General features: G+C 51.9%; 1 protein-coding gene across 3 annotated transcripts; it reads right to left on the minus strand.

Annotated features, from left to right (window-relative positions):
• Positions 1 to 2,595: 2,595 nt before the first annotated feature.
• Positions 2,596 to 24,486, minus strand: ZAP70 (zeta chain of T cell receptor associated protein kinase 70). 3 transcript variants are annotated; one of them, XM_039872499.1, is made up of 14 exons: positions 24,363 to 24,486; positions 24,043 to 24,121; positions 17,074 to 17,524; positions 16,388 to 16,548; positions 9,585 to 9,723; positions 9,403 to 9,490; positions 9,048 to 9,094; positions 8,779 to 8,824; positions 7,570 to 7,762; positions 6,867 to 7,073; positions 4,754 to 4,946; positions 4,522 to 4,662; positions 4,319 to 4,431; positions 2,596 to 3,101 (listed from the first exon to the last, which is right to left on the minus strand). In XM_039872499.1, the coding sequence occupies exons 3-14, from the start codon at positions 17,473 to 17,475 to the stop codon at positions 2,978 to 2,980; spliced, it is 1,854 nt and encodes a 617-aa protein (XP_039728433.1). In that variant the 5' UTR covers positions 17,476 to 17,524; positions 24,043 to 24,121; positions 24,363 to 24,486; the 3' UTR covers positions 2,596 to 2,977. The 3 variants fall into 3 exon arrangements, 2 of the variants coding, with proteins under 2 accessions (XP_039728433.1, XP_039728434.1); XR_005654890.1 differs by having other exon boundaries at positions 2,989 to 3,101; positions 4,522 to 4,679; XM_039872500.1 differs by lacking the exon at positions 24,043 to 24,121 and having other exon boundaries at positions 24,363 to 24,467.
• Between the last annotated feature and the right edge of the window lie 169 nt (positions 24,487 to 24,655).

Consider the following 24,655-nt stretch of genomic DNA (forward strand, 5'->3'; position numbering starts at 1 on the left):
GGTGCGGGGAACCGATCATCACTAACTGCACCCCAAGGCATCCCACACGACACCTAGCTCCAGCAGACAACAGCCTAAGGTCTGTACAAGCTAATCGCCTGCGACAGACACTGCATCATCCTCAGCAGCTGGGCTCCACAGGAGCCACCCCAGCCCTCCACCAACCCTGGACCGGCAGGGCCCTACAGCAGCCAAGGACAACTGCTGACAACCGATGACCTCAACAGCCCAGCCTTGGCAAGGACAAGTCTCACCCCAGACCATGAACTCAGCCTGCACAGGCCTCACAGGCCAGAGCCCTATCCCAGGACAGCTGTCCCAGCTCTTTACAACAGCTTCTCCACAACAGTCAGACCCATGCAACGAAGTTGGACCCCCAGCGATGACCCCAACCCTCCCTAGCCAGAACCCAGGGACAGCTACCCCAAGAGCCACATAACAGCCAGACCCTGCTCTCTCAGGAGATGTCCCAAGTCCCCGAGCGCCTCCCAGGCCCACCACACTGCACAGCCCACTCTGGCCAAGGGCTGTGTGTAACGACCAAATAGGCCCTTGGCAGAGGTGCATGTAGCCTAGGACTGTCATTCAACTTGTGTAAAGAAGCGGGGCTGGTGACAGCAGCTGCAGCACGTGGGCAGGTGATGATGAGTTTGGGGAAATCTGAAAGAGGTTCAGAGTTGCTGGTAGGAAAGATCTTGCAGGTGATTCTGGTCGAAAGGATTGCAGGGGACAGAACACGGGCCTGCAGACCGAGGAGGAGCCGGGGGTCACGCATCAGGCAGGAGACATCCACAGGAGGGCAGAGGTGAGGGCAGGTTGGAGAAACTGAGCGACCTTGGCTTGGGGGAACAGCGGCACCTGGTGGTAGCTACGGGGAAACGCACTCCCTTTCATTGGTGCATTTGCAGTCATTTACTGTGTTCCCAGTGTGTTTGAAACCCAGAGTGGGTCACTTTTAACACCTTCTTGCTATAAAATTATTTTCAGCAATAATACTAAGATGAAACAAATAATAATTGTGACCATGCAAGAAATGCAGACGGTGAAAACGTATTTCCTGTCTGACATAATACTTTCTGTAATGATGTAAGTATCTAGTAACTCACAAGTAAATTTAATAAAACTGAAATATCTGTAAACAGTACAATTTGGGAGGCCACGAAATTGTACCATTGATGTGATTTTTTTCATGATTTGTTCATTAGTTTTAAAACACTTAAAAACAGTTTGATTTTAACAATGGTGTTCAAATTTAGTAACATAGTTCACGTATGAACTAATAGGCATTTTCCAACTAAAGATATATCTCATGGTTTCAAGTCTTCACTGATTTACATTTTAAACACAAATAAAATCTCCAAGTGATCAACGGAGAATGACCAGATGGAATTAGAGTTCCAGTCTTTACCTTTACAATCCCTGTGCTTTGTCTGTTTTGAATTTAAATGCAGTCAGATAGTGTTTGGCAGGCTCAGAGACTCACAAACAATTCCCGACCTTTACAGACTTACTCTCCAAACTGCACACACATAGCTCTGAGCCATCATGTGTCTGGAGGAGTCGGCTGTATACCTGGGGGCATTCTGAACTGACTCCCATGTAGGATACAAAGTTAATTAAAGAATGTGCTAATATGAAGCTTACATATAAAGCATTAAAACTCAACATTAAATGGTAAAATCACAGCAAGGTCTGTACCTAAGTTAATAACCCCAACGTCAATTTCCTGGTTTCAACAATATACTCACAGGTCAGGAAGGCTTGTGGGTCTGCCCTCCAGCGTCAACCATCTTGGCCTCACACTCCCACTCAGCACAACAGTAAAAGCTTCAGCCCTCCCTCGTGGCTCTACAAGTAGCCACAGACATTCTAGATCTCCACCAATGACGAGAGTCATCTTTTCAGTAGCCACAGAGTCTCCTTGCCTTTCCTGGGCTCTACGTGGGTCTCGTGCAGCCCCTAAGCCAATGGCTCCACACAGCCACACCAAGATAATGAGGTATTGGCTGGGGACTGAGGCTGGGGCCAATCACAGCTGAGGAACGGGAGCGAGTACAGGAAAGAAATGCAGGCAACTGGCTCCATTTCACCTTACATGTTGGGTTCTGTGCTCCAACACCCCAATTTCCCATTTTGAGAAATTGAAGGAACAAGAGCTTAGGAACAGGTCTCCTGAGCAAGACAGCTGGCATTTGGGGGCACCAGGTGATGAAAACTCCAGCTATGACTGGTCCCAGGAGGAAGGTGGGGCAGCTGAGCAGGGTACTGGGTGGTAGAATCACCTGAAGACACTTTAAAACACACCCATACAGGGGTGTTGGGGCGGACGGCATCAGTCTTTGTTAGTCTCCCTAAGTGATGCCACCATGCAATTCACAAAAGTCAGGGAGTTGAGGCCCAACTGCACATACAGCCCCTGGGCCCCCCATACTCCCCTGCTTCAGTTTCTCTTTCGGCCACAGCCCCTCACTTGCATGGAGATGTCCCTAGGGCAGAGAAGTGGGAAAACCAGCCCCACAAGGAAAGCCATTTCCAGACACTTATCAACCTCTTTGCTGGTCCCACCCTCACCCAAAAAAGATGAGAATCTCAAACAAGAGAGAAGCTGAGTTTATTCCAATGACTGAGGTCTTGCCACCTGAGGTCTCCTCGTCTTCCCCTTCAGGGCCCAGAGGAAGGAGGGGTGTTTTTTATAAGCAACACCCCTTAGCTCAGAGGCCCCCAGTAGATACCAGCCAAAGACCAGGCTACATGTCCCCCCTCCCTGGGGCTTCCCAACTCCCCAGCCAGAGAGGACAGGTGACCAGGTAGGCAACGCTAGAGCAGTGCGGGCCTGAGGCCTCAGCTGGTCCTCCCGCAGCCCAGTTGCTGGGCAACAGGAGCTGAGCTGGCCCAGCCACGCTGGAGCTCCTGGGATGGGGCCAAGGGCACAGAGAAAGGCTGGGGCACCAGCGCTGTGGCCCCAGGAGGCTGGCGCTCAGGCACAAGCAGCCTCAGCCCCCTTCTCGCAGTCTGGGGGGGCCTCAGCCTTGCTCGCCAAGCTGTAGTAGTAGGTCCGCATGCGCTGCTCCACCGTCAGGAAGTCTGGACGGTCCTCCCACCTGTTGGGGGGGACAGGTCCAGTCCACTGACCACACGGCCAGAACCCAGCTTCAGCTGACAATGGACACACAAGGGGCTGAGAAAATCGTCAAGGCAGTGGAGCACTGGCTAATGGAGCAGTCTCTAGGGTGTGAGAACCAGATTCAGGGGTGCCTAACAAAAGAGCCACTGGCAGGCAAGATGGTGGCTGTTAAGGAATAACAACTTGGGGAACTGAAGCCACTGAGTGTTAGAATGACAATGTTGACCGTGGGGAGCTAGGCTATTGAATGCTGAAGCACAGAGCATGTGAGGTGCCCGAGGCCAGGGCATCTGGGTGCTAGGTGCAGGCTTACAAGGGCACAAGTTTGCTGCCTGTGATGGAGCAGCAGGATGCTGAAGGTGGCCTGGCTGGTGGAGAGCTGGGGTATGAATGGTGCTATGTGTGGAATACCCATGAGTTATGTTGGGGTATCCAATGCTAGGCCTCTTTGGATGCTGGGGTGTTGGTGTACTGGGTGTTTCCTGATGGGGGCAGGTTAGGGCATGTTAGAATAGGACCACTTATTATTTATCATAAATAGAGTATCTACTTATTGGATTGCTTGTGTGTCTGGGTGTCTGTCGGTGTCTTAGGTGTTGGCAGTGGAATTGAGGGTGTGGGGGAAGAAAAGGCAACAAACGTTGCCTCATGCACACACCGCATAGTCAGTGTAGGGTGACAGCTTATTTGGGTGTGCGTTGGATGTCGTCTGATGGGAAGTTGGGATATTGATGGTGGTAGGAGTTGGTGTGTTTGAGTGTTAGACTTCACCCAGAGGTGAGGTTTTGAATATATTGAGGGTTTGTGTGCTTTGGTTTTGGTCTGTCTGGGTAAATGTCCAGGGACTGAGGAAGTAGATACTGGAGTATTATCCCACACCTGAGGGTCAGTAGCCTTTTTGGGGTAACAGCATACTATCTTGGTTGAGCATTGCAGATCTGATGTGCTGCTGAGTGCTGGCTGTGGGGCACTGAGTTTTAGATGCTGGAGCACTGGGTGTCCACAGGGGGCTGTGGCCACTGGAGGGTCAGTGTGTCAGAGAGTCGAGCACAGACGTAGGGAGACTAATGGTGCTAAGTGTTGGCAATGCTGGGAACTGGTGAGCATCTCTAGGCAGGACGACACCAGGGGGTCAGCTGAGACCTCCCCACCCAGCTGTCCTCACGGCCACGCCCCCCGCCCACAGGTACTCACCTGTATGTCCAGCAGTCGCTCATGAGTGCATACATTTCAGGAGGACACTCTGGCGGGCACTCCATCCGCTTACCCTTCTCGATGAAGGAATTAACCTCGGGGCCCTTCATCTTCTGCTCAAGCGAGAGCCACATGCACACGTCAGTGACCAGGGCTCCTCACCCCCTCCCACCTAGCAGCCCACCACCTCTGCCCATGCCTGCCTTGTATGGCTTCTGGCCGTAAGAGAAGGCCTCCCACATGGTGACCCCATAGCTCCAGACATCGCTGCGGCTGGAGAACTTGCGGAAGTTGATGCACTCGGGCGCATACCACTTGAGTGGCCACTTTCCAGCCGAGCGGGCCTGGGGAGGAGGAGATGCTGCCAGGGCGGAGCTTGGGGACCCCCCACCCACCTGTCCCATCCACTTGGGCACCAAAGGGGTGGGGACTCACAGTGTAGTAGCTGTCATCGGCACCCAGGGCCTTTGAGAGGCCAAAGTCACTGATCTTGGCGTAGTGCCGGTTGACCAGAAGGACATTGCGGGCCGCCAAGTCTCGGTGCACAAAGTTCTTCTCCTCCAGGTACTTCATCCCCATGGACACCTGGTGCAGCAGCTCCACCACATTGCTGACAGGGATCTCCTCCCTGGGATGCAGGGGAAAGCAGGGTCAATGGGGAGGGGACAGCCCACATTCCCAAGGAGGCCAAGCCCACATTTCTGAACCAGCCGGGCAAGTGTTCATACTTATGAAGCAACTGCTGTGTGCCAGGCACAAGGCTGTGGACACTGCAGTGAACACACAGGCAAAGCCTCTGCCCTCGGGTGGTCTCAAGGCTTTAAATTCCACCCACGTGCTCCAATTCCCAAATTTGTACATTTGCCTGCATCCTCCATGTGCCCTGAGGAGGGTGTCACGGGCACCTCAAAGATAATAAGGCCAAAGCTAAGCTCCAGATTGTTACACACACGCGCACACAATACTCCATCTTCCATCGACATCAAAGACGCATTATTATTATCATATTATTACACGACGTATCGCCGCTTTTCTCTCCTTTATCCTCTGTCTAGTAGTCGACTTCACTTTTACTTTAGGTTGAAACCCTAGCCTTTGTTTCAGTTTTTCATACCTATCATTCAATCTGTTTGGCAGGTTTGCAGTTCTGTTTGCATTAATCCTCCAGAACCTTTTGCTTGCCACTTGGTTCAGTTCGACATCAGCCCTCGACATGTTGGCCCTAACCAGGGTCAATTCCTCCACTCTTTCACCCCCCACAGTCTGTCTTCCCCACAGGGTCAGGTCCCACCCCTTCTCTGCTCACAGCCTCGCAGGTCTCCCACCTCACTCGGGGTCAAAGTCCAAGACCTCCCTGTGCCCTTAAGAACCTGCATGGTCTGCCTGTCGCCTCCCCACCCACATCAGCTCCAGCCACAGGCCCTCTCACAGTTCCCCCACCACACATGTACCTCAGGGCCTCTGCACTGGCTGTGCCCTCTGCCTGCACTTGGCTGCCTCCCTCAGTCTGCACGAACCTCACCCTCTCACTTCTCACTTCCCACTCTGAGGCTGCTGACCCCTTGTCCATAGTATCCATCGCCTGACATACTCCATACTTTATTGTACTATAATTCTTATTTAAAGCCTCTCTTCCCCAACCAGAATTCAGGCAGAGAGCTTTGTCTCTTTTGTTCGCTGATGAATCTCAAACGATGTAATAGTCTCTGTCACAGAGAAATGGCCCACTGCCACCTGTGGAATGACTGAATGCATGCTCTGGGCCCACTGTGAAGGCATGTACACCAGTAGTGTGGGCTGGCGGGCATGGGCCTCAGTGAGTATAAGAGATTGTGTCTGTGAGGGTTAGAGTTTCAGCCATGAGGGAACACAAATGAAATTGCAATTTCTTTAGATCAGAGATCTGTAATTTTTTTCTGAAAAATTTTTTAGTAAATTTAGTAAATTTTTTAGCCTTTGCAGGCTGCATGTGGTCTCTGCCACATATCCTCATATGTGTGTGTGAGTATGTATTTTACTTTTATAACCCTTGAAAAATGCAAAACCATGCAGGGCAAAAACAAGCCATGGGCTATATAGTCTGCCCATCCTGCTTAAAGTCAAAGACAGTCAATTTAATTTCACATGGGCCATGACTTTGGCCAAGGGATTTGGGTAGCAATAACAATAATACTTAGAGCTACTACTTAGCTCTTACAAGCAGTGCCAGCCGCTGTTCTAAGCACTTTATAAACATCTACCCATTTAACCCTCACAAGGGCTCCTTGAGGTAAACACTGCAATCACTGCGATCTGTGGTACAACTGAGGAGACTGAAGCCCAGAAGAATTAAGAGGCCTGCCTGGGGTCACATGAGTAGTGGCAGAGCTGGATGTCAGGCTCTGCCATCTACACTATTAACAGCTCTGCCCTGTGGGCATGAGTGTGGGTGTCAAAGTGTGCAAGGGGTAGGTGTGCGTGTGTGTGTCTACAAGCATATGAAAATGTACGTGCACTTGTAGGTGGGCAGGATGAGCCCCAGGCCCAACCGCCAGCAGCCCAGGCTTACTTCTTTCCCAGCAGGAACTTGTGCAGGGGCCCACCACCTGCCATCTCCATGATGAGCATGAGGGCTTCAGCCTGGCAGACGCCAATGAGCCGCACGATGTAGGGGTTGTCCAGCTGGTGCATAATCTGTGCCTCACGCATCATCTCATCCTTGTCCGCCTTCTCCGTGCTGTGCTTCAGCACTTTGATAGCCACATCGATCTGCTTCCTGCCGTGATACACACCCGTGCAGGAGGTACACGCGTGAGCCAGCAAGGGCCCGTTCAGCACCTCACCGCCCAACTGCCTCCTTCCACCGGGACTTGTGCAGTGGTCACTGTGGCTCGCCACTCAGATCTTCCTGCAGGGCTCAGGCATTCAGTTCGCAGCTGCCCAGAGTGTTGGCTGGGGCAGCACACAGCAAGTCCCTCCCTAGGAACTGCCCTGCCCCGAAAGAGCCACTGTGTTCAAAGTTATACCCTCCCCGGAGCTGCCTGTATCCAATGACAGATCAAAGCAGAAGTTCCGGGGTGCCTCTGTTGCACCTGCAGCCCAGCCCAGGCTGCCCTGTCCCAGCCTGCTTCTCTCACTCACTCTCGGCTCTTGTCCCCAAGTGCTCCCAGGAATCCTCAGGCAACCTCCTCTCCCAGGGTCTGTTTCCCTGGCCCTAACTCCCGCTCTGCCCGACCCCAGTGGTTCCCCCTCCACTGCAGGGGCAGCCATACTTGCGCATGCGGTAGACACCCTGGCGCACTGAGCCAAAGTTGCCACAGCCAAGTTCGATGTCAGCTATGAGGAGGTTCTCACGCTTCAGGAAGAGTTTCTTGTCCTTGAGCTCCTCGGGGTCACTGTACGGGCTCTCATACACGCTTGTGTCCATGGGCATTGGCCGCGGTTTGTCTGGGGACACTAAGCACGCTGGGCACACATACAGGCGTGCCCTCCCAGATCAGGAGGAGGGAGAGGGATGGGATACACAGGGAGTGCAGGGCAGCATCGGCACCCACAGGCATGTATCCTGGACAGCGGTGTACCGCCCAGACCGTGAACGGGCACGGGGGTACACGTGTTAGTGTGCATGTGTGCACTTCTGGTCCCATCTCTTGGTGCATCGGGGAGCCACATCCAAATGAACTCTAAGGTGTGTGCATCTCTTTTCATATGTAACCACATGTGCCCATGTATCCACACTCCCACCTACATCTCTGTACAACAGGGGCCTAAAATCATGTCTGCACAAGTAAGCATTAGCATGCCGCTGGAGCACACACATCTGTGCCTGTGTGTGCACTGATATGTGTGCACCCACATTCATGCCTGCCCTGTCAACGGAGGCAATGCACAGCCATGTTCACAAGGGCTCCAAAGGCAAGCCTCTTAAGCACATACAACCATTTGTATTCTCTGAGCACACACGTGGGCAGGCTTGCACCATGCATCAAACACAGGAGATTGGCAACAGGGTGTTTAGGAATGTGGGTTCTGGAGCCTGTGTGCCAGGGTTCAGTCCCACCCCACCACTGCCTGGCTACATGAACTTAGAAATTCATTGTTCTCTTTTCTCATCTGCAGAATGAGAATAATTACCATAACTACCTCCTATGTTATGTCAGAGGATCCAACCAGTTCACATGCACATGAACTTGGGAGTGTGACTAACAGCTGGTAGGTGCTTAACAAATGTGTGTCTGTGCCCCACTGGCCCAGGCATGGCCAGGCCTTCTCCCCTGCATGTCACGCCCCATGTACATGCATATAAGCGGGCATGAGGGGTGTGCCCCATGCAGACATCTGTAGGCACAGAGCCAACCAAGCCAACCAGCACTGACCAGGCCAGGCCCATGTCCATCCCCCAGCACATCCGGAGCCAGCCAGGGACCCTACCCTTAGCCTGGTGTGAACCCCACCATGCACCTCTGCCTCTGCCAGCTCACCTGGTTCAGGGGTGTATCCATCTGAGTTGAGGGTGTCAATCCGCCTCTGAGGATAAAGGTCATGAGGTCAGAAGGGTCAGCAGGGCCCGAGCAGGGGACACCAGCCCCTCTCATGAGACCCACACCCTCTGACAACTCCCAGGGATAGTGTGGGGGTTGCAGAGAACCCTCTTTTGTTCCACGGCAGCCCCATTCTCCACCCCAGGATCCATGGCCCACCCGCTACCTTCATCCCTGAGGCCCCAACTCTGAGATGCCAGCTAACTCACATGAGTGAACGTGGATGGGTGGGCTGGAAGTGTGGGGGCAGCAGCTCCTAGGGGAGCAGAAAAGATGATGAGGGGGTGAGAGTCGGCATTGCCTGTACCCCAGCTCCCGCTGCCCCACTCACCTGCACTGGCACTAGCACAGATGGTGCCCCCTGCTGCTCTGCTCACCAGTGCTGGCACTGACACAGGTGTCACCCCCCCACACCTGCTGTCTTGTTCACCTGTACTGGCATCGCCCCCCCTTGCTGCCCACTCACCTGCACTGGCACTGGCACAGGTGTCACTCTCCGCTGCCCCACTCACCTGTACTGACACTGGAACAAGTGTTGACTACTCCCCCTGCCGCCCCGCTCACCTGTGCTGGCGCTGGCACTGCTGTTGGGACAGGCCTCCTTCAGGCAGTAGATGAGCCCATCGGCCTTCAGCTTCAGGTACTCCACCAGCTGTGGAGAGAGCGTCAGGGCCAAGCTTCCCTGCTCCCCAGGAGCTGAGCACCCCACCACAGCATCTCCCTAAACAGGGTGGCAGGCGGCTCACCTGCCAGAGCGTGTCAAACTTGGTCCCCTCAGGTATGCAGTATTTGCCTGCCTTATCCTGGCTGATGAGGTAGTGGTACACGGTTTTCCCATAGATCAAGGACAGCGCATATGTGCCCTGCTCCTTCCGGGGCCTCAGCCTGGCAGGGGTAAGTAGGAGACGTCACCCCCACCACCACCTGGGCCCCTCCCATTGTGCCCCCTGCTGGGCCCCAGTTCCCACACACACACACACCCTGTGGGCTCTGCACCCTAGGGCCTCATGAGGAAGCAGCAGGGACTGAGTCGGGGAGCCAAGGTCAGGCCCCACTCAACCTCCAGGTTACCTGCTAACCTCCAGGCCAGTGGGGCACAGGAGCAGGGACAGAGAGGAGAACCACAATGGTCACAGGAGACATGGTCAACCAAGGACCAACATGTGACCATGCACTGGGAAATACTGGGTTTCCCACAGCAGACACTCAGCCCTGCATGGCCTGATACTCAGCCACCTACAGCTGAACACTTAATCATCCAGGGGGAACACTTGGCCATCCACAGGGGATACTCAGCCCTCCACATGGGACACTTGGCCACCCATGGAGGGCTATTTGGCCATCTATGGTGGACACAGATCCCCTCACAGGGGACACACGGGTCCACACAGATAGATTTAGAACCATTCTCTTGAGGAGAGAAAGCCGCTTCTACATGAAGAGCAACAAAGATAAGCACATCTCCATGGCTGGTTCATGCTACATCTTTGTCAAAATCAGAACAAGTCATCTTTTCATCACAATGGACCTGCCAGTTATCCTAACAGACCGACCGTTGACAGAATGAGACCTTTGATTCTCCTCTGCTGCGAATTTGCCAAAATAAATGAATCTTCCATGTCTATGAATGAGACTTGAGTCCCTCAAAGATGGTGCTTTGTGAAGTAAGGACCTGTCTACCCACGCACATGCACACACACACAGGCCAACCTGACCTCCCCCCACACACACATACACAGAAGCCAATTTAGAGCCTGATGCCTGCACCCTCACATCCCACAGTGACATCAATCAACATCTGCCACCAAACAGTTTTGTACTGGGTCACCAGCACAAGGTTCGAATCCACAGTTAAGTATAGGTATCCAACAGAGAAGGGAGGGCAGCTGGTCCTGGGGATGTCAGGCCCTATGGCAGTTGTAGGCGGCTGACCAATAATCTAAGGAACTATGCTTAGTACAGAAAGCTGGCCAGCAGAATCCAGCCTGAAATAGCATGAGGATGGCCCACAAGTGGTATGAACTCTCAGACTAGGCGTGGGCTCTGCCGTGGGTGTTCATTCACTGGACAAATAATGAGTGTTGATCACGTGCCAGGCACTATTCTAAGGTAGGATACAGTGGTGCACAAGACAGATGTGAGCTCACCTTGCAATCAAGTGCTTCCTTAGGCCAAAAGGACAGAAATGTCCCCTATCACCATGGCAAAACCTGAGCAAGGGGCAGAGGGGTGGTTGCGAATGTCTCATCCATTCCAGGACAGCAAGTTTCCCAGAGAACAATGCAGTGAAGGCTGATATAGTTCCCAGACTAGCCCACAATAGTCAGGGATGCCTGAAGAGCTAGGAAACCAGGGTAGGGGGTGGTGGGGAGCACCTAAGGGCAAGGAAGAGAAATCCACATCACAGTGAGAAACATAAATGCCCCACAGGATGGAAGGCACTTCTATAACGAAGCTAGTGGGCCAGCCTACTGTTATGGTCTCTAAAGACTATTTCTCTTCTTTTGAGAAGTAAAAATACCTCTTAAGGCCAAATCTTAAGTTCTGAACTGACAACAGGAACTCACCAGCAAACCTGGAATATTGAGAAAAAACAGCCACAACATTGAGTATTTATTCCCACCAATAGATGGAGTCTAGTTCTGCATCTCCTGAATCAAGGCTTGACCATGTGACTTGCTTTAGCCAATAAGACCTCAGCAGACATGACGCAAGGAGAGGCTTAGAAAGTGGTTGATCACTGGGGCCTTCTCTTGTGTTTCCTGGCAACCTTGCAAATACCATGGTTCAACGTGAGTGCAAGTGAGCCCACTGGAGAAGTCACATGAAGGAGAACAAGGAGCTCCAGCCTGCCAACAGCCCAACATGCGAGTGAGGCCTCGTAGACCATCCCATACCCTGAACTCCCCTACCCTCCACTGACTGCAGCCACAGGAGCAAGCCCAAAAGAAATCAGCAGAAGAAACACCAGCTGAACTAAGCCCAAACTGTCAACCTATTAAACCAATAGGTTGTGGTTCCAAGCCACGACATTTTAGGATGGTTTGTTGCACAGGAGAGGCTAACTGTACACTCTATTTGGAAAGAGACATGTGAGTTCATAAGAGAAGCCACTGATTCCCAGAAAATAACCACTTAGGTACAGACATTGGTGTGGTCACTACATGTATTTCAACAGCACAAATTCTACTTTATTTACCAAAAAACCACTAGGTGGTAGCAGTTCTTTGTCTTTGCAGTTCAAACTTGATCTTAAGCTAGAGGTTCAGGAAAAGAAATCAACTTGCATCTCCACTTTTTAAAGAATATATAGAACCTGATAATAAAAGAGCCAGGATTCATTAAGATACTGGTTCTAAATTCTTCATATATTTGTCATTCCATCTTCACAGTATTCCCCACAAGGCAGGTACTAGTATTATAATCATCACTTTTTAGATGAGGGATTGAGGCACGAGGATTATGGCTCTGGCCTAAACTGCACAGCTGGTTGAGGCTAGAGCCAGGAGTCCCCTTCTGATTGTACCATTAGCTGCTACGTAGGACTGACAGCTAGCTCTGTCACCGATTAACAGTGCAACCCTGAGCCAGCCACTTAATCTCTCTGTGCCTCAGTTTCCTCACATGTAAAATGAGAAAGCCAAATTAAATTGGAAGTTCTTAACCTAAAAAGGGCTCCGAGCATAAGATTCGGGTTCAACCATGGTCTCATATAAGTGTATGCAAAACCTTTGGGGTAAACATGTTTTGGGGGGTTATTAGAGGGGTTTGGTTTCAGTAAGATTCCCAAAGGGGTCCATGATCCAGAAGAGGTTAAGAACGACTTAACAGTATACTTTTGAAGGCCCTTCTCAGGGGTCAAGTTCATCTCGTGCTGAAGTGAAGCACAAATGCTGCAATTCTGCAGAAGCAAGGCAAGCTCTGGCAGCCAATATCGTCGGGAACACTGCCAGTCATTCTTTAGTAGCTCTGAACTGTGGGTAGTGGTACGTGTGGCCCTGGTCTTAATTCCGGGCCTGAGTGGCATGAGTCTTTCTATCACATTATGCACGCTGATCTTAGAACTAGACCAGCTCCTGGCATGTCCCAGGGCTCGTGATCTACCAGGGATGTTCCTGTCACCCCTGCTCACGTGAGGTTCTGTGCCTACAGCTTTGACCTTTGGCTCCTAACGATCCACATCCTGAGAAAGCGGTTACCAACTACAGGAATGGCAAGAAGGACCCACGATGGTTTCTGCTCGAGGCACACCTTGCCTAGTTTTCTAGCAGTCTGGCGCACTGCAGTTGATTCTGATTTCTTGTATTTCCCCAACATGAGTCACTGTCCCTCATGTCACTGTTCCAACTGCTTCTGAATCTGAGCACCAACCTCAGTCTCTATAATGCCCCTGGATCAAAGCTCTCTCAGCCTCAACCTCATGGCTGATGCTGGTCCTGCCTGCCTCTGAGCCTTCAAGCCAATTTGGTATTGAGCTCAGCAGCCCCCAACCTTTTTGGCACCAGGGACTAGTGCCCCTATGAGAATCTAATGCCTGATGAGCTGAGGTGGAGCTGAGGCAGTGATGTTAGCGCTGGGGAGCGGCTGCAAATACAGATGAAGCTTTACTCATTTGTCTACCTCCTGCTGTGCAGCCAGGCTCCTAACAGGCCATAGACCCGAACTGGTCCACAGCCCGAGGGTTGGGGGCCCCATGATCCAGAGTATCGGCCACTCAAAGCCATTGGCCCTGGTACTCCTGAGATTCCTCTTACCTCAAAAGACTGGTTAACTCGAAGCCTGACAGAAATTCTGCTGTATTAATGCAAAACCTTTGCAAAACTTCTCCTTTGGGTAGTGGAATTCTCTGACAAACATCTTCCATGGAAGCTTAAAACATGAAACAGATCATAGCTGTCCTGGGGTGGGGCTCGGGATCCCACCTGATCCACCCTCCACCCACTCCCTCCACCCCTCCCCCATGACTCTTGGATATTTCCAGGGGACCTGGGAAATCTGGGGAGACTTTTCACACCAGTGGGATGGTGGAATCATTGTCTGTGCATGTGCATGACAGTTTGGGGTGGGAAGGAGGGACAGAGGAAAGGAGGAAAGAGAAGAGAGAAGGATAAAGAAAAACCAGGACAGAAAGGAAGCAGAGAATGAGGTGATGAAGAGCTGAACTAGGGACCTGACATGAAACCAGGGGAGGAAACCTGGACTGTGGGAACCAAGAAAGAGGAAATGACATGTTACGAAGGAGAGAGCAGATACGAGGCGGGAATCAGCTACACTGACAGGAAAGTCATACAACCTCCCTTCATTGTGTCTGGCTAGGAGAGAGTCCCCCAGACACTCAGGCACTGGGGTAACTTGTGCATGACTGAGTGGGATATGAGTGTGTGTGAGACACAGGACCAGATGCTGGGAATGTCTTAGCGGGTACCAAGCTGTGGCGGGGAGTATGCGGTGTCTGCAAAAGATCGGCAACATCTGGACAAGGACCAGCCCTCACTACGCATGGGAACACAGAAACCTCTAGTAGCACTAAGTACAGGCTCTGCCCTGGAATTTACAGTCCACAAGGAAAGTAGGAGCCCAAACTCCCAGTGTGAGATGCCCACCACTTCCATTATGGCCTCCAGGGTCCAACTCTGTGAAGGACTACATGCAAAACCGCTGCCTTAATTCCTGTCCTGTGGGTAGTCCCCCTCTCCACAGTGACTCTAGTCTTAGACATGAGACTTGCTTTGGCCAATAGGACACCAGTAACATTATGCAAGCAGAGGCTTGAAAAGAGCTCATGTACTGTTACTTTCCCTCTCTGACTATTCTTAGGAACCCTGCAGTCACCACCACTGAATAAGCCCAGGCTAGCCTGCTGGACAATGACAGTGCTGTGGCCAACTCATCCCCACCACCCAGGGGACATTGGGCCATAGCCAGACTTGTGAGCATGGCCATTCTAATCTATTCAGTCCCTGCCCAGCTGACCCAAACCAAAACAGCCCAGCTGACTCAGAATTATGAGGAGTAAGAAACTGTTGTTTTGAGCCAGTAAGTCTTAAAGCGGTTTGTTACATAGCAAAAGTTAACTGATATAAAAGCAAAGCTAAGTTTACCCTCTAAGAGAAAACAGCCCTCTCTTAAGTTGTTCAGAAGCCTTCCTTGCAGCTAAGCATGATCCGTAACATGTGTCCAAAAGTTCCCTCAGAAACCTTGGAAACTTTACTGCAATTTTAGCCTAAGACTGTTAGGCAGGGTAAAAAATTATTTCATCAGCTGACAGCAGAATCTTGTGGAGGGACGTGCATCCTGTGAGAATTCGGTACATGTGCAAAGACCGCCCGGAGATGAGGAAATTGAGGAAGAAGTCCATCAATTGGCCCAGGAGAGGAAACGGCCCTAGGAGAGGTGGGTGAGAGCAGGAATTCAGCCAGGCTGGAACTCAGGCCATGAGAAGGGTGGCCTTGAGAAGTTAAGACACCTTCGGGAGGGCACCAGATTCCTGAGGTCACAAGAAAGAGGCAGACACCAAGCTACTCTGCAGCTCAAGGCCTGAGTGACTTCAGCTGACATCTGGATAACATCTATTATACAAAAGGACCTGTGTCCAGACCAGAAAGCAGCAGCCAGCAAGGCTTTCAAATACCCAGCAGGGTTATTTAAATAGCTATAGACAGTCTTTCACAATAACAAACTCACGAACAGCCATATGGCTCAACTGTGGCTCAGACACATGCAGATACACATGTTCGCCCACATACAATAACAGCTAAGCTAACATTTACTACAATGTTAGTACATGCCAGATGCTATACTATTGCTTTACACATATTAATTCATGCAATCCTATAACAGACACTGGGGGAGGTACTACTCTTATCCACAGGGCACTCAGCGGGAGTCACCGCACCTCCTCCCTCTCTGACCCTTATTTACTCAGCTCCAAGCACACTGGCCTCCTCTCTGTTTCTTGAACTTGCCAAGAACCTACTCCCCTGGTCACTGTAATTGCCATTCCCATTTGCCAGGATCACCCTTATCCCAAATTGCTGCACAGCTCACTTCTTACCTCCTTCAGTTCTTTACTCAAAACCACCTGATCCGAGAGGCCTTTTCTGGCCACCTAATCTCAACCCCCACCCCAACTACACATGCACTTACCACCAACAGACATATTTTATATTTTATTGATTCACCCTTTTTTGTCTACTTTCTCCACAAGGACAGAGATTTATGTCCGTTTTGTCCACTGCTAAGTCCTCAGTGCCTGAAACAGTGCCTGGCACACAGTAGATATTCACTAAATATTTGTTGAATGAAAGAGAGGAAATCGAGGCAGGCAGAAGATCAGCTACTTGCCCAGTGTCCTTGGCTGGTAAGCAGCAGATGCTGGATTCCAACCCAGGCAGTGTGGTTCTGGGTCCTAACCACTGCCGCTCCTTTCCCACAGAAGGGCCCTTTGCACACGCAGAAGCGCACTACCCACTTGCACATGGAGCACATGCACACTGAGACCTGCCCCTGCCTCACCGCCCCAAAGTCCCAGATCCCGAGCCCCACATACAGGAACTTGCCGTCGGTTTGCGAGCCGGAATAGAGTTTGCGCTCGGCCTCCTCACGCGTCAGGCTGCTGTGGTACCAAGGCATCCGCTCGTGGGCTGTGGTGGCGATGAGCTTCTCTACTTGGGGGGCCTGGCTGATGATGGCCTGCTCCAAGGCCTCTCCCTAGGGAAGGGAGGGTCAAGGACACCTGTAAGTGTTGCACTTTGCGGGGACACAGAAACCCTCTTCCACTTCATCGTGGTCCCCACCCAGCAGCACAGGCGATGAGTCATTCAGGCTGTTGAGGACAGCCACCCTCCCAAGTCCATGTTCTCTCCCCAGTACATCCAGGCCCCGCCCATCCAGAGCCGAGCCCCAGAACCCAAGCTCTGCTCCAGCTTAAAGTTCTGACATTGGTAGTTGTGCACCGCTGTCAAAGATCACAGGCCACCGCCCCACTGGCCATTCTATCCCAGGACTCCGCCTCCACCCCCCTTCCCAGGCCCCCCCACCCACTAGCCCGACCCGCCTCCCAGGGGTCTGCCCGTTAAGGGTTTGCCCACTCCAGCCCCGCCCCCCTAGGGCCCGCCTTCTTTGGCCCTGCACTCAGCCCTGCCCGCTGCTGCTCTTCACCCCGGCCCCACCCACTCAGGCCCCGCTCACTCTGGTCCGCCCTCCCCGAGCCCATACCCGGCCCCGCGTTCTCACCTCCAGTTTCCACGTCTGACGCACATAGTCGCGTACCATGGCGTCCCGCAGGCAGTCGAAGACCCCGGGCTGCGGCTCGAGTCCCGACGGCCGGTTGCACGGCTTGCGCAGGTTGCAGGGTAGTCCGTCAGGGTCGCGCGAGTAAAACTCGCAGAGCTCGGCGGGTCCACAGTGCGCCTTCCCACCCGCGATGGCATAGGTGCCGTTGAGCTGGCGCTCGATGGGGAAGTGGTGGAAGCGCACGTCGTGCACAAGCGAGAGCACGTAGCCGCCCAGCGAGCGCAGGCACTGGCGCAGCAGGAAGAGGCCGTCGGCCATGCCCGCCAGCTTCAGGTGCTCCTCGGCCTCGGCGCGCGAGATGCTGCCGTAGAAGAAGGGCAGGTGTGCTGCGGGGTCCGGCATCGCCGCTGCTGCCCCGCGTAGGGTATGCGTCTGTGCACCTCACCAGTCCCTGCGGGTCCAGAGCGGGATTGGGGGCACGTCAGGGCCTTGGCGTCCCTTCCTGAGCTCCATTCATGGGCCCAGAGGCAGTGGGAGAGGCCGCATTGGGCAGCATCCGTGTCCATCCTGCAGAACCTGCTTGGTGCTAGAATCAACTTGGAGAGGAGCCCCAGCCTGCTGAGCCCAGATCTGGGAGTCCCAAACCCGCCTCTGACTGTTCAGAGACCTTATGCTGAGCGCCCAGACACGCCTACGGGCCCCCTCACACCAGCACCTGAAATCATTCATTCATTTCCCAAACGTGTTGAATTCTTACTGTGTTTCAAGCCGGTGCTGGAATTATGGATGAAAAAGGCATACATGGTCTCTGCCCTCCTGAAGATAGCAGTCTGAGGGGGAAGGAATGCCATAAACAAGGAGAGAGACAAAATTATTACAGATGGAGATCAGCATTATAAAGGAAATAGCGTGATATTAAAAGAGAAGAGGTCACCGTAGCTGGGATGGCCACCATCTCTGAAGAGGCAGCATTTGAGCTGAGCTGAAGGATGAGGAGCTAACTTCTAAAAGTAGGAGAGAACACATCAGGCAGAGGGAACAGCGAGTGCAAAGGCCCTGAGGCTGGAACAGCTTTGCTCACTTCCTCCATTAGCCTTCTCTTTTCCACTGACTCCCTCCAGCCTGACTCTGTTCAAACTTTTGGATGAGGAGCACATTGGGGCCGCCAGGGGCTGTGACAGGGGGGCGGGGAGGGATTGATCATAAAGGGGCATAACAGAATTGGGGCAGAGGTCCCCAACTCCTGGTCTGTGGCCTGTTAGGAAATGGGCTACACAGCAGAAGGTGATCGGTGGGCAGCAAGTGAAGCTTCATCTACATTTGCAGCTGCTCCCCAGCGCTAGCATCACCACCTCAGCTCCACCTCAGATCATCAGGCATTAGATTCTCATAGGAGCACTGGTCCCTGGTGCCAGAAAGGTTGGGGACCACTGAATTGGGGGAACAGTATATATCTTGGAGATGGTAGTTTCTGGGCTATATGTATTTGTCAAATCTCACAGGATTTTTCACTAAAATGAGTGAATTTTACTGTGTGTAAATTATACCTTATTTCTTTTTTTAAATTAAAGGGGGATAAAGAAGCTAGAAGGTATGGACACACCGGGCACTAAAAATATGAGAAACAGGAAGGAGAGGGCTGTGCACACGCCTGTTCCTCTTCCTTGAGTCCCGCCCTCTCATCCAGCCTCAGAGTCAACCCCCAACACACAGGCTGCTCTCCAGGCTCAGTGGGGGTGCACTCATATCAGCACCAAGTGGACACAAACAAGCATTTAGTGCCCTCCCGGATGCTGGATACCCTGAGCGAGGGGCACTGCTGACACTCTCCTGCTTGAACATCATGTCCCTCTTGAGTCCTTGACGACTCCCTGGCTTGCTTCCTCCCTCTCTGATGGTCCCTGCTCTCACCCCTTCCCCAAACCCGGTCCCCTTACTTGGGCCATCCTGCCTGTGGCTAACTGCACTTCCACACCTGCATGTCTAGCCCAGATCTTGCTCCTGAGGTCCGTTTGTGCTGCCATCACCTCCTTTGATCTCTACCCGCTGTTTCTATTAATAAAATCTGAGATCCAGATCTAACGCACATGGTGCCTGTCGTTGGCTGAAACCCACAGTCTGTTTCCCACATAAGCTGAGCTCAGGGCAAATTGCTTTTAGGCAATTCTACAAGGGCCCCTTTACTCAAGAACCTCCTGCCTACTTCATTGAGACAACAAAATTCCTCAGCCCTCCCCCTGCCCGTCAGTCTGAGCTATCATCTTTCCTTCACGTTCACTTACAAATTTCATCCATGTAGTGCTCTCCACTTGGAACACCCTCCCCATTCCTCTTCACTTCCCAGTTCCAGCCTTCCCTGCCTCACAGATTCATACAGCCTTTCCCATAGAGTAGCAGGACACAAGACAAGGCAGCAAAGTAGGGGCCTATCCAAGGACCATTGGGGGTAGTGAATCTGGTCTCTGGGGCAGGAAGCTGTGGCAGGAAACTGTCAACAACACAGTTTGAGAAGCTCCTCCCCACAGTGGCCACAGGTGCAGCTTGGGTAGCCAGGGGGGGTTCATGCAGTTGTGGGGGTGGGGAGAGGCTGGCCCCTAGGGCCATAAGCCGTGATTGGCCACCTTGGACCCAAGGCCAAAGTGTCCCAGAGACAGAAGTGTTCCCTGTGTATTCACAGCTTTATCCCAGCTCCCTGTCTCACTGCCAATAATGACAATAGTAACGGCAACGGCTTTCAGAGGAGCTGGGCCAGTCTGCAGCTTCCTATGAACCTGGGCTTGAGCAGGAGGACCAGATGTTTCTGTCATGAGCTGTATCCTTCAGATTCTGTGGCTTTCCCAAGAGATGGGCCCACCACAAGACCCCCATTCCAGTCCTGCCTGGGCAGACCACACCAGCCTCCCCTTAGCTCAGGAGCATCTTGTGAGTTCAGAAACCCGGACTTGGCCTTCCCCAGGTATGCAGCTCCACCGAGACTGTGGGATTTTCTGTTCTCACAGCCCAGGCCCTGCCACAGGAGGAGGAAACCCTAGAGCCTTGGACAGACATATCTGCCCGAAATTCCAACATTCAAGTATCCTCTTCAGGTAAAGGCAGAGTTAGATTGTATCTGTTCCAGAGAGACCTGGCGCCCTAAACATCCTGCAGAGGAAAAAAGGGTCAAGTGATCAAATACATTTTGAAAAGTATATTAGCATATTAAAGGCTCTGATGCAGCCACTAGGGGAAACAGTATGGAGGTTTCTCAAAAAACTAAAATTAGAACTACCATATAACCCAGCAATTCAACTTCTGGGTATTTGTCCAAAGAAAATGAAAACACTAATTCAAAGAGATATATGCACTCCTCTGTTCACTATAGCATCATTTACAATGGTCAAGACATGGAAGCAACTTTGTGTCCATTGATAAACAATGGATAAAGAAGATGTGGTACATATATGCAATGAAATATTAGCCATAAAAAGAATGAAATCTTGTCATTTGCGACAACATACATGTACCTTGAGAGCATTATGCTAAGTGAAATAAATCAGACAGAGAAAGACAAACTCGTTTGATCTCATGGGTAGAATCTAAAAACAAAACAAAGACCTTGAGAAGACCTGCTGGAAGGACGCTTTCCAGTTTTGTTTAATCCCACAGCTATGTTGCACACAACATATTCTAGGCATCAAAAGCCCCCATTAAACGCCCATGATGAGAGCCCAGAGCGGAGGCAGGCTATGGAGGAAATCGATCCAACTGGACCTGCCGGGAGGGCATGGGAGTGGCCCAGCCAAGCCTGTAGGCTCCACCTGCCACCCTCAGATATCAGAAGGGTCCCCACCCAAGGTGCTGCCGAAATGAGGGCCCAGCCCCTTACTGCCCATGCCTATTCTCACTGACCCCCAGTCCTCTTCCCAAGACCCCAAGGCCCTCTGGAAGCCATGTTTCCTGCTCCTTAGTCTACAGCCATGGTGGGGGCCCCTATTCCACCAACAGAGGCAGCATAGGCACCTGTCAGCCAACAACATGCCACTTAGGTTACATTCTAAGTTATGAGGACAGCAGTTAGCATGGTGCCATGGGTGGCGATAGACTCCGTCATATCTTTTTCCTAATCAGGGCATCAGATTTAAATCATGAAATCACAAGTCTGCTCTGTAGTAGCAAGTGTGGTCCTGAGCAGTGAGTTAAGTTCGTCAGACCGCACTGAAAAACTGGGCCAGCAAGTGTGCCCAACACTGGGGGACTGTGGGATTCCACGACAGATGGCTCACTGGGCACCAAGCACAAGACCTAGCTCACCCTTGTGCTACCATGTCCTTTTCTGCTCCAGGACTCCCACCTCACTCGGGTTTAAAGCCTAAGCCCTCATTGGCAGCCCCCAAGCCTTGCCCAATCTGCCTCAATACTTTCTTGCATTCACTCCCTCCCTACCAGCCACACAGGCTTCCTTAAGTTACTTGTTGAGGTCACTTGAACAAATCAGTCATGACCCAATCTCAGGGCCTTTGAACTGTCTGTTCCTGCTACCTGAACACTCTTTTCCCAGTATCCCTCACTTCATTTGGGCCTCTGCCTAAATATCACCCCCTCCTCCAAGAGGCCTTCCCTGACCCCACTCTCTAAAATCGCCTCCCCTTCTTTCTCTACCAACAAAAATGGGATATATATATCGACTTGTCGACATGTGATCTTTGACATGTCCTATATGACATAATAGAATGCAAGCACTGTGAGAGTGGAGACCCTGTCTTGTTCTCCTGCCTATACTAGCAAGGTTCACAATAGTTGCCCAATAAACATTCATGGTGTGCAGAGGAGCTTACTCTTCCTGCATGTCAGGCTCTGTGACTGTGAAAGGGAGAAAGGAGGAGGCATAAAGAAGGGAAAGGTGGGAGGAGTTGGGAGGACAGAGCCTGGTATTATGTGGGGACAGCATGGTGCTGTCCTGTGTATTGTAGGGTGTTTAGCAGCATTCCTGGCCTATCTCCACTTGATGCCCATTAACATCCCCTGGGTCATGACCGAAAATGTCTCCAGACATTATCGAACGTCCTCTGGCAGCAGGGAGAAGGCAAAATTGGGTCTGGTTGAGAACCACTGTCTTAACCCTACTCTACAGGGTGGGGCCAGAAGTGATCAGCAGGTAGCAGTCCTAGGAGAGTCTAGGAGCTGTTAAGTCCAGAGCCTGAGACCACCTGAGCTAGTAATAACCATTAGAGTATGTACAGTTGACACTGAAACAACGCGGTTTGAACTGCACATGTCCACTTGTAAGTGGAATTTTTATAATTGAGGATGCAGCCAGTCTCCATGTTCCCAGGTTTGGCATCCTAGGATTCAACCAACTGTAGGTCGAAAATTATATTTTTAGTCTGCGGATGGGAGCCCGCAGATTTGTGAAGCCAACTGTATGCACTGTTTTACTCCATTTTATACCAGGGACTTGGGCTTCCATGGGGGTCCAGGAACCAATGCCATGGGCACAGAGGAGCGACGACTGAGGAGTCAAAAGTTATACACAAGGGATGTGGTTCCATAGTGTAGCAGTTAGCATATCTGCTTTACATGCAGAAGGTCCTGGGTTCATGCCCCAGTGGATCCACGGTCCATGGTCTACGGCCATGCCACCCTGAACAAGCCCAATGTCTGATCTCGGAAGCTAAGCAAGGTTGGACCTGGTTAGTACTTGGATGGGAGACCACCTAGGAAGAATAGGTGCTATAGCCATAAAATAATAATAATAATAAATAAAAATAAAAATAAAAGAAAGTAAAAAAAAAAGTTATACACAGATTTTCCACTGTACCGGGGTCAATACCCTTAACTCCCACCCTGTTCAAGGGTCAACTACAGCAAGATGCTCATATAGTACCTACTATGTGCCAGGCACATACTCACTCGCCCAATCCTTGCAAGAACCATGTAAGGGAAGGATTTGTGAATTCAGGATCTGAAGTGCACACAGGTGTAGTGATTTGGCCCAGGTCACACAGCACACACAGTAGGTGGCAGAGCCAGGACTCAAATCTAGGCCTCCTGCTCCAGACTATACACACAAATACCAGCCAGGCCGTCTGCCTGCCCAGCGTCCCTGCACAGGCTGTGTGTGTATGAGGCTGGAGGACAGGTGAGAGAAGGGAGCAGCAGCTCTGGGTTCGCAGAAGAGCCTTGGCAGGTGGCACCCAAGGACTTTCTACCTCAGAAGTACCTGACCCTAATCTGTCAGCCAAGCTTTATTAAGCACTTATTGTGTACTTGCTGCCCTGGCTAAAACAAGAGTAATAAAGATCACCTTGAGTTGTCCACCACAGGAGCCCCTGTTCCTTCCTACCAAGATCCTTTCCTGCCTGGAACACTTTTCCCAACCTCTCACCCAATAGTCAGGAGCCAAGCACCTACCAGGTGCCAATGTTTACATCTACATGTAACAGATGCATAAACCGAGGCTCAGAAAGCCAAGCAACTTGCCAAGAACACACGATGATTGACCAGGATTCAAGCCATTTGTCCCTTCACCTCTCTGGGTCCCCTTTAACCTGAGCTACACTACAGGTGGTTCGAACTTGCCCTGGACCACTCATGGGACTCATTGGCATTTTGTTGTTCAAGTTCACAGCTCTGTTGAGCCGCCCTCATATTCATGGGGCTTGGGGCCAGAGCACAGATTTGCTTTCTCTGGAGGTTTCTCTGCTTCCTGAAACCAAGGATGCCACACTGATGGGGCTCAGAGGGAGGTTGAGGACTGAGCAGACATCTGTGTCCCCGGGACACTTCTGCTCTGCTGAACCTCTGGAAGGGGAGCTGTTTCCTTCAGGTGTTCCACGTCTGCTTCCTTCTCTAAGTGAACACCACCGGTCCCAGTCTGACAGCCCTCCTAGTCCTTCCCGGAAGCCTCCTTTCTGACTCTGTCCTCCTCCACCAGACCCAGGCCATCCCTGGAGACAGCACCCAGCCACTGCTCCACCCAGGATGACTTACCTGGGGATGTGCGATAGATGTCCAGGCAAACAGGCCACCTGAAAGGTCTCTGGTCCCCAATGCCAACAGACAGCTGGTTCTAAATGAGGAATGGGGGACCAAGAAACCAACTTGGTTTTCTCTGCAACCTGAGCCCTGCGCCTGAGGCCCCCGCCAGCTAACCACCCCCTCTCATGCCCAGGCAAAGTATAAGGAAGTCACGCTCTACCAGCGTTTCTCACTGGGGAGGAATTTTATTTATTCTCTGCCAGCTGCCCCAGAGTCCCCAGGGTGGCAATGCTAGCAGAACAGAGACAGAAGGCCAAAGGATGGCCACTCACCTGGACACAGCAGCGGCAGCACCGAGGCCCAAGCTGAGCAGGGACCTGGGCCAGAAGGCCTAGTGCACTCTTAGCAGCGGGTTTCTCTGACACTCAACCTATTTCCTTGATGCGAAGACAGGAAAGGGGGCTGTGTTTGAAGTTTACGTATAAGTCACAAAGTGCTGTGTTCAAGGAAAATCTCAGGCCACGTGCTCTGGGGAGGGCAGAGGGCATTTCCGGGGCCAGGCAGTATCTGCTCTAGCAGGGGAGACTGAGGCTAGCTGCAGGCAGGGGTCATGCAAAAGTGAGGA

Source organism: Pteropus medius, unplaced genomic scaffold (genome assembly GCF_902729225.1).
Source record: "Pteropus medius unplaced genomic scaffold, Ma_sr-lr_union100, whole genome shotgun sequence".
NCBI classification, from domain to species: Eukaryota; Metazoa; Chordata; class Mammalia; order Chiroptera; family Pteropodidae; genus Pteropus; species Pteropus medius.